At 41.1% G+C, this 9,672-nt stretch overlaps 2 protein-coding genes across 2 annotated transcripts; one reads left to right on the forward strand and one right to left on the reverse strand.

The window, feature by feature from the left end:
- The first annotated feature begins 2,556 nt into the window (after positions 1-2,556).
- Positions 2,557-3,933, forward strand: LOC115151370 (uncharacterized). Its single transcript, XM_029695282.1, has 3 exons — positions 2,557-2,618; positions 2,996-3,184; positions 3,520-3,933. The coding sequence occupies exons 1-3, from the start codon at positions 2,610-2,612 to the stop codon at positions 3,931-3,933; spliced, it is 612 nt and encodes a 203-aa protein (XP_029551142.1). The 5' UTR covers positions 2,557-2,609.
- A 2,718-nt stretch (positions 3,934-6,651) lies between these two features.
- LOC115151371 (G-protein coupled receptor 4-like) lies at positions 6,652-8,603 on the reverse strand. Its single transcript, XM_029695283.1, has 2 exons — positions 8,520-8,603; positions 6,652-7,707 (listed from the first exon to the last, which is right to left on the reverse strand). Exon 2 carries the CDS (start codon positions 7,672-7,674, stop codon positions 6,652-6,654), a length of 1,023 nt encoding a protein of 340 aa, XP_029551143.1. The 5' UTR covers positions 7,675-7,707; positions 8,520-8,603.
- Positions 8,604-9,672: the final 1,069 nt, after the last annotated feature.

Raw genomic sequence — 9,672 nt, forward strand, 5'->3', positions numbered from 1 at the left:
TCTTGTGGTGTTTGTGAGAATTACAGTGGGGGCGTCTTACCCCAGGGGGCGTCTCGCCCCATAGTACCCTATGGATACTGAACTTGAAGTCAACAAGAATGATGACAGCGGACACTTGCACTTTCGTTGAGTTACGTTTTGCATATAGGATCTAGTCTATCTTTTAGGAGGACAATTTTGGACCTTCCTAAGGCATCGAAATGAACACCCAGTGACAGAGCACTCGTGTGCTCTGTCAGGTACTGAACAGATGAAGCTAAAGAGCAAATTGCAATGAACTTGTAAATAAATAATCATGCCATTCATTGGGAGCCTAGGACCTGAACTGGACTTGTTCAGTTGTTGCATCTGTACTTGTTGCGTTTTCCTTGTGCTTGTACACACTTGGGCACACTCAAACATAATTTACAAACAAAGAATTTGTGTTTAGTGAGTCCACCAGATCAGAGGCAGTAGGGATGACCAGCGATGTTCTCTTGAGTGTGTGAATTCAACCATTTTCCTGTCAAAATGTAAAGAGTACTTTTGGGTGTCAGGGAAAATGTAAGGAGTAAAAAGCACATTATTTTCTTCAGGAGTGTAGTGAAGTAAAAGTAAAAGCTTGCAAAATTTAAATAGTAAAGTACAGAAAAACTACTTAAGTAGGACATAAAAATATTTTTACTTAAGTACTTAATACCACTGGACTGAACTCCTTCCTCTGCAACTGGATCCAGGACTTCCTGTCGGCCCGCCCCCAGGTGGAGAGGGTAGGCAACAATACATCCGCCACGCTGACCCTCAACACGGGGGCCCCTCAGGGGTGCGTGCTTAGTCCCCTACTGTACTCCCTGTTCACCCACGACTGTGTGGCCATGCACAACTCTCAACACCATTATTACGTTTGCTGACAACACGAAGGTGGTAGGCCTGATCACTGACGACGATGAGACCGCTTATAAAGAGGTCAGTGACCTGGCAGTGTGGTGCCAGGACAACAACCTCTCCCTCAACATCAGCAAGACAAAAGAGCTGATCGTGGACTACAGGAAACGGAGGGCCAAGCACGCCCCCATTCACATCACTAAGAAATGAACAAAGTCCACACGCACCAACACAGTCGTGAAGAGGGCCTGACAAATCCTCTTCCCCTTCAGGAGGCTGAAAAGATTTGCCATGGGCCCTCAGATCCTCAAAACATTATACAGCTGCACCATTGAGAGCATCTTGACTGACTGCATCACCGCTTGGTATGGCAACTGCTTGGCATCTGACCGCAAGGCGCTACAGAGGGTAGTGCGTACGACCCAGTACATCACTGGGGCCGAGCTCCCTGCCATCCAGGACCTCTATACCAGGCAGTGTCAGAGGAAGGCCCTAAAACCCCAGCCACCCTAGTCACAGACTATACGCTCTGCTACCGCATGGCAAGCGGTACTGCTGCACCTAGTCTGGAACCAACAGGACCCTGAATATTTTCTACCCCCAAGCCATAAGACTACTAAATAGTTAACCAAATTGCACTAACTCTTTTGACTCATCACATACGCTGCTGTTACTGTTTATTATCTATCCTGTTGCCTAGTCACTTTACCCCTACCTATATGTACATATCTATCTCAATGACCTCGTACCCCTGCATATCATCTCAGTACTGGAACCCTGTGTATATAGGCAAGTTATCATTACTCATTGTGTATTTATTCCTCGTGTTATAATTTTTTCTATTTTTTTCTCTCTGCATTGTTGTGAATAAGTAAGTAAGCATTTCACTGTTAGTCTACACCTGTTGTTTACAAAGCATGTGACAAATACAATTGGATTTGATAGATAGTGTGCAGCTCTGTGGTGGCACATATTGATTGAGCTGTAGGGTCATGTCACGTTTGTTGTATGATGAAGGAGACCAAGGCGCAGCGTGTGTATCGTTCCACATTTTATTTAAACTGTGAAACTATGCAAGACAGACAAATAAACAAAACAACAAACCGAGACGAAGCGGTACAACATACACTTACTCAAAATAATCTCCCACAAAACAACAACTTAAATATGATCCCCAATTTGAGACAACGATGACCAGCTGCCTCTAATTGGAGATCATCCCAAAAAACAACATAGAAATACAGAAACTAGAACCCCACATAGAAATACATAAACTAGACAAAACCCCCAACATAGAAAAAAGAAACTAGAACCAACATAACAAATAAACTAGACAAAACTCCCTGTCACGCCCTGACCTACTCTACCATAGAAAATAAAAGCTTTCTATGATCAGGACATGACAGGTCATTTGGCTGTTTTTGCTTTTCATAGTCTACTCTGTTTGAGTGTGTTTGAGGAAAATACACAAAAGTTCTGTCTGTCTGTCTGATTTATGCACTATGGTTTTATAGCCTGCTTATTCCTCATTCTTATGTGATTTTAGGATGAGACAGATGCATTTTGTTGACATGATGCTGTTGTCGTGCTACTGCATTGCACAACACTAGAATTCTTCTGTCACCTCATACATTCTAGAACATGCAAGCATTTGAATGTGTTTTTGTTTGTTAATTGAGAAAAAACAAGTGACTGAAAATGACACTGTCAAACAGTTGAAGCACTTTTCACAGAAATGTATTTAAATGGATGAGGTAGGAAAACATACTGTTTTATTTTGATTGGTGTTTTGAAAGCAATTAGTCTCAAATAAGTATGATTTGCTGCTGTGCATTTGAAACAGTTTCGATTGGTATGGTTTCTATTGATATACTGTATTTAAGAAAGAAATGGGGGGGGGGGGGGAATGCTGCAATGTTATTGTAGTTAAATGCATTTCTCCTTCTAAGTCAAATGCAAGTGATCAGATTATTTACCTTAACATCTATTGGTTCTGGACAGATTTAAATAACGCTTAATTGGCCTACACTTGTAGCCCCAGGCAAAATAAATAAAAAATACATAATGATTTATGTATGGATATCTATGGATATCATAATCATACTGTGTCTTATCACCATCTCTTTAACAGAAGCAGACAGTGAGGTTAAGCCCGGGTTCAAACGGCACCCAGGTCAAAAAGGGCACTGCCACCAAGGCCAGGAGTGAGCAGTCAGGGCTGGGGGCTAGTGTTGGTGCCCAGTCAAGCCTGGCTCTGAATCCAAGCACCAGGAGACCAGAGGAGGCTGGAGACCAGTCTGCCACCCATCCCCAGAGACAGGTAAGCTACACTGCACTGCTATAGCTGGGTCTCAGATATTTCTGTGCTGTCTTGTGAACTCCTATGACCATTGTCATGCCAAAGTTGGCAAGCGAGCACAAAGAGATCTGAGACTAGGCTAGCACTGCTATAAACCCAATCAAAATAAAGGCATTTTATGATGCAAACTACTGTACTAGCCTGGTTCCAACTTTGCAACTGGTGGAAATGCTGAGTAAATCTGTTCTAGAGGGATTGCAGTCTGCCTTCTTCTGTACTGACTGACAAACGGAATAGCAATCTGCTCTATTCCACCATCATCTGTTCATATTCTGTCTGCTTTTCTTTTTGTACAGAAGTGTAAGAAGGAAAGATGCAAACCACGAAAGATGAAAAGAGGGGTATATATAACGCCATTAAAGCAGTATAAAGCATATACCGCTGGATCCCAAAGGACATGCAGACCTCTTCTGCTATTTGAAGTGCGTAATAGGCACAACACTAAGCCAACCAAGCCAACCCTCCCAACCAAGCCAACCATCCGGCCTCTGCTCATCCATGGCCTGAGTGTCAATGAGTACCGGGCCGTCTACAACACAGTGGTGGAGCCATTCGCAAGTACTGCTAGTACATTGTCATCGTATAGTCACCCCCAAGGGATAAACTTAAAGCAGAGACTGTGGCTCACACTGGACAGACCAAAGCTTGAGGAGGTGGTCTACAAAGACGGTCGTGTGGAAGTTCTAGAAACGTTTATCTCCGTTTTTTAGCCACAGACATCAAGTCTGAGACAGCAGAGAGCTCAGGTGGGGACTGCGTGTGTGGCTGTCCTCCCATCCCATACCCACAATATGTGTGTTAAACAAAAACTCTATTTTGAAATATTAAACTGAATTCCCCTCTGATGGGTCGGCTTTGTAATCATCACAATTAAATCGGATCAGGTAGTAACACTGACGCACTGGGAAGATTTGAAGAGCCAGCAACTTGTTCCTACAATGAGCAATTGATTTCCTATGGGTAAACATCTGCGGATTCATACAGATAGGCCTATTGTGTAAGATAACTTTATCTTGATACAAAATTGTACATGTGGTGTTAACTCTATGGAGGTACTCGACAGAGAAAGAACACTGCTACGGCAGTAGTTATACAGCAGGCAAATTCGTTTTTTTTGTTGTTTTTTTTCTTCATGAGTTGAGAGTGAAATGGCAGACCCAAATATTTATCTTTCCTAGGATATTTGCATGGTTCGGTTTCACGCTGAATGGAAAACGATAAGAACGAGAGCTCCTTGGTGCGTCACAAGAAAAGACTATGCAAATATTTCCATGGTCTGTTACTCTCTGTTGACTCTGCGGGGTGAGAGCCAATAGGAAGTGGAGAGGGAGGTTGTGAGAGGCAACAAAACCAAAAGAAAATAAGAAAAAAAAGAGAGGCAACAAAACCACAAATATCTGTTTTCATCATCTCTTTTTAATTAATTGGATGACATCTCTAAGCAGAACATTTCATACCATATCAAACTTCATATCATTACACTGACAAATATATTAGCCTGCTCCCAGATCTGTTTGTGCTATCATGGCAACTCCTCGTCGTGTTTGGCATGACGTGGAGTGGCATAATAGCACAAACATACTGCCCAATGGGCATACCACGTCATTTCAATGTGGATAAATCAGTCATATTTGGTTGAGACGTTGATCAATGAGATTACAACCTATATTCACCCAATCTAAACATTTCGAAATGTGTTATCACTATGCTTTCAACCATCTAAAAGCACAAACAAATTCCAATGGAAAAGCAACGTCTGAATTTTGGTTTAGTTATCAACCAAATGTCTATCACTGCGTTTTAAACCATTTAAAATCACAGCAAAGTTTTATATGGAAATACCAAATTACCTGGATTGCAGAACCAAATTACCTGGATTGCAGTTGAGATTCCATTAAAAGTACATGGTGTACAAAGTACAGTGATCAATGACGTTTGAGATTCTGCGCATATTATTACAGCAATTGTGAAGATCTCCACAGACCTGCGAAGACGTACTGTATGCATGCTATCTTGAACATTATATGATTACATAAGAATACATTTATACTTACAGTATCCTCAAAATGTGACCATGGATGTGTTAATAATTTTAAGGTTGAACGTTACATTAGTTTGTAAGATAGCCTTAACTTTGGGCTATTTACTGTATTACAAAAGTAATATTGAATTGTGTTTAGTTGACAAAGCAACCAGATATCAACATTTAAAGGATATATTTACTGATTGGATAGTTCAATCTAAGACACTGGCTTAATTCCATTCTTTAACTTTTATTTTTGGTTGAGTTGGAGATGTGAATCCAACATACTGTATAATTTGTTACAAGGCTATTTATTGTATTTTAAAAGTGATATTGAATTGTGTTTGGTTGTCAATGCATGCAAATATCAACATTTGAATGAGATGTATCTTCTGTTTGGATAGTTCCATCTGTGCCACTGACTTAGTCTGGCTTTAATTCCAGTTTGTCTACAAATTAATAATTGATGTGTTGGATTCACGTCTCAATCTCAACCAAAAAGTTAAAGAAGAGGACTAAATCAAAACAAACTTTAAATGTACTTTAAATAATGTTTGATTTGATTTTGTCCTCTTCTTTCATTTAGATTTTTGGTTGTGATGGAGATGTGAATCCAACATATGAATTAGCCAGACTAAGTCAGTGGCACAGATGGAACTATACAAGCAGAAGAACCATCTCCTTCAAATGTTGATATTTGGTTGTCTATTCTGGGTTGAATTTAAACAGCAGTTGTTGATGACTTTGTAAATGTTATATATGCCTAAATGCTGTAGCATCACTGATGATATATGACTTATAAAGTATGGTCACATTTCATTTACTCTGTTAAACCTACATTTTGGAATGACTTCGATAGCAACAGTGAATCTATTTAGTAAATGTAGATCTCGCAACTATCATTCTCACAATATCACATTGGCAATAATCAGTGACGAATATCATAGCTGGGCTTGGTTAAAACCCTGGATGGGAGATCAAAGGGTAGCTGTGGATATATGCATTCTCCTGTAGGAGTTTCTGTCCAGCTTATATATATTTTTCTGATAGTGGATATAACATTGAAGATACAAATTCAACATCATTTATACAAGATTTTTCTTTGTTGAAATGTGGTTACCATGATGACATAATCATGTGGATAACATTTCACCCTCAAAACAGTTGACTTTTTTCAAATCCAATGTATTTTCCACATAGATTCCACATCACAATACGTTAACTAATTACGTTGAAAGAATGTTGATTCGACCAGTTAGTGCCTAGTTGGTCTTGCCCAGGCTAGAAAAATATAAATATGATTCAAACATATTTAACTTGGTAACTGTCATAAATATACATTTCATACTGGATCACAGGAAGATTGAACTATTTCCTGTATATCTAAATACACCTGAAAGATAGCCTACTCTGCCTGTGTCTTGGAGTCTGCTAGCACTTTATTATCCCCCTTCCTGCAGCAGGGGAGCAGCTGTCTGAAGCGGGACATGTAGAGCGAGGGTCCAATGTACAGGCCGAAGTTGGGGAAGGCCAGGAGCAACTGGAGGATGCAGCAGTGTATGCGGTTAGCCACTTGGTCCTCCTTCTCTGGGTGCCACACGGACATGAAGGGCACCAGGGCCACTAGAGGAGTGTAGGCCACCACCGAGGGCACCAGGATGAGCAAGATGTTCTTCCGAGCTCTCCTCAAAAGGTTCATGCTGTCCCCTGACCCCTCCCCAGAGCCCTCCCCAGTCCCACTCTGGCACAACACCCACACGATGCCCACCAGACACAGCAGCATGATCAGGAACAGGACTGAAATGGTGATGGCCAAGTACAGAGCTATGGAGAACACCCCCTGGAAGTAGGCCAGCAGCATCACCACCAGGGTGAGGAGCCAGGCCAGGGCACACACCCCAGTGTGGTACTTCCATTTCCCCAGTCGCATGTAGGACACGGGCCGCGCTGCCACTAGATAGTGCTCCACACACATGCAGGCCAGAAGGAGAGGACAGCCGAAGATGTTGAGGGCCGAGATGGCTCTGGCCGCTGAGAGCATCTGTTTGGACGTGTCGTGGTGCATGGCACTGTAGATGTCCATGGGCAGGCAGAGGCAGTATAGAATGTCCAGGATGGACAAGTTGAGGACCAGGACCTCGGAGGCTGATAAGGCCTTCTTGCTGCTCATCAACATCCACAGCAGGCCCAGGTTGGCTGGCAGACCCGTAAGCAGAATTAAGATCTTGATGCTCAACCAGACAGTGGAATTGCCAAGTATGCGACACTGGTGCATCACCTCGTCCATGCTCATGCTGAGGAATGACCAGAAAAACTCGCCAAATGGTGACATGCCCCAACTATTGGTGCCATTGGTGTTTTGGCCCCAGCAAAAGGAAGAGTTGTTGCATGCTGTACCCCCACCAGAGGAAGTGCTATTGTTGACCATGGTGTTTCTTCTGAGGAGAATGATCAGAATACCCTGTAGGGGACAAAGCAAATCCCTATTTACATATGCTGAATATGTATCTGGCAAAGTATCACCAACCATTCAAAGTGAATGGGGGAAACGCCTGTACAATGGGTTATCCTTGAACTAGCTTCAAAATCACTGAATCTGAAGTTAGGAATCTGTAAGGTGTACTCATCAATTATTTTGACATTAAAGTCTCTAACATTAAAGTCTCGACTCGACTCAAAAAAGTGAGATTCAACAAATAAGGTTTATCATTCTGACATTGACACATGAGATTATATCTCATCATGTAAAATAAATACAACCACATATCACAGTCAAATATAGAGGATATGAATATTCCATTGCAGCTAAACAATAGATATAAACGTCTTGCAACAAAACCCATTTTAATACACATCTAAAATCTATGAATAAAAAAAATCTTAGAACAGTAATATTTTACACACACATGAAGGAAGCAATAATTTATTATGAAAAAACACAAATGTGAAACATTTGTGGATATAGCATTTTGAAACTAAACTCTTAACATCTATCTAATTTCAAGGGCAACCTTCAAGCCATTTACCAATATAATTGCAAGGTTCTTGTCTTCTTGATGTCAAAGTAGTTGCATCACAATTACAAAATAAGGTCATATAAATTAGTACTTTATGCATCCCATTTGTTTGCACCAGCTAATACATACAACTTCCTTCCCCCTTTGGGGATTAATAAAGTACTATCTTATCTTGTATTTGAAATGAACAGTATAAAATCAGTATAACTCAGTATAAAATCTGCAGTAGACAAATGAAAGCTGAAAGTGAACCAACCTGATCAGAGAGACAGAGGATGGTGTGGAGGACGAGGATGACTCTGAGATGTAGCTACAGTGTTAGTCTGTTTCTACCCCTCCTCGCCCTATACATTTGTCAGAGGGAAGGGGGGGGGGGGGGTAGAGAGAGAAAGAGCGAGAGAGAGAGAGAGAGATAGATGGATAATGACAACAAGAGAGAGAGAGATTAATGAGTTTGCATATACCTGTGATGGTCCAGTGGGAAAAGGGAAGGTGCTATAGACCCAGGATGGGCCAGGGCAGGAATAGGGCTTTCCTTCCCTTCTGTTTTGTGTTCTGAGTCTGACTAAAACTACAACATGCAAATTTTCCCGAAAAGCTATACAAACATGATGTTTGTTGTTCATTTCATACCAAGAAGAGCATTTCTAAACAACTCTCGTTGTTCTTCCTTCGCCTTACTTTATCTGCCTTGTGGCTTCTATCAGAATATTCTGTTGTAACTGCAAGGGGACCAGCATAATACCACAGAACACAAAGGGATGCTGGATATTGTATTGATCAACATTCCTTGTGTTTGTCTATGGAAGTGTAGACCATAGACAAACACAAGAGATGGTTTGTTAGCTGATGATGGCCCATTATTACCATTGTACTGTTGGCCTGAACCTTGGTTCTGCTGTAGGCAAGTTGTTTTTCACTATGTTGGCATTCATTCACACTTATTAAATTCTGACATGCATGCAGTTTACATGTGAATAGCCCAACCCTACACTGTAACGGAAAACTGTAATTTCAACGGTAACTTGTTGTATTATCGACAGTAAAATACTCTGGAACGTTTTACTGCAGCATATTGTAAATGATTGTGCATTGTGGGAAAATGTTGTAATCATGTAGTTTTTCAAAGGTATCTGTAATATGATAATTGTTTTTTAAAATGCTGTTAACATAACAGACTACAGTTACAGTTTTTTTGTAATTAGTTACATGATTACATGTAATCCGTTACCCCCCAAACCTGCACCCCACAGATCCGTACCATATCTTTGGAGCACCAAAAGTAGTGGGTGCATAGTAAAGTTGTTTCTGGCTCATTAACTTATTTTGAGGCGTGCCTTGCACCCGTGAGTGAGAATGTACTCCCAGAAGCCATCTGAGACAGTGCTTGGTGAATGTTTGTAATTTGT

Source organism: Salmo trutta, chromosome 17, assembly GCF_901001165.1.
Source record: "Salmo trutta chromosome 17, fSalTru1.1, whole genome shotgun sequence".
Classification (NCBI taxonomy): Eukaryota; Metazoa; Chordata; class Actinopteri; order Salmoniformes; family Salmonidae; genus Salmo; species Salmo trutta.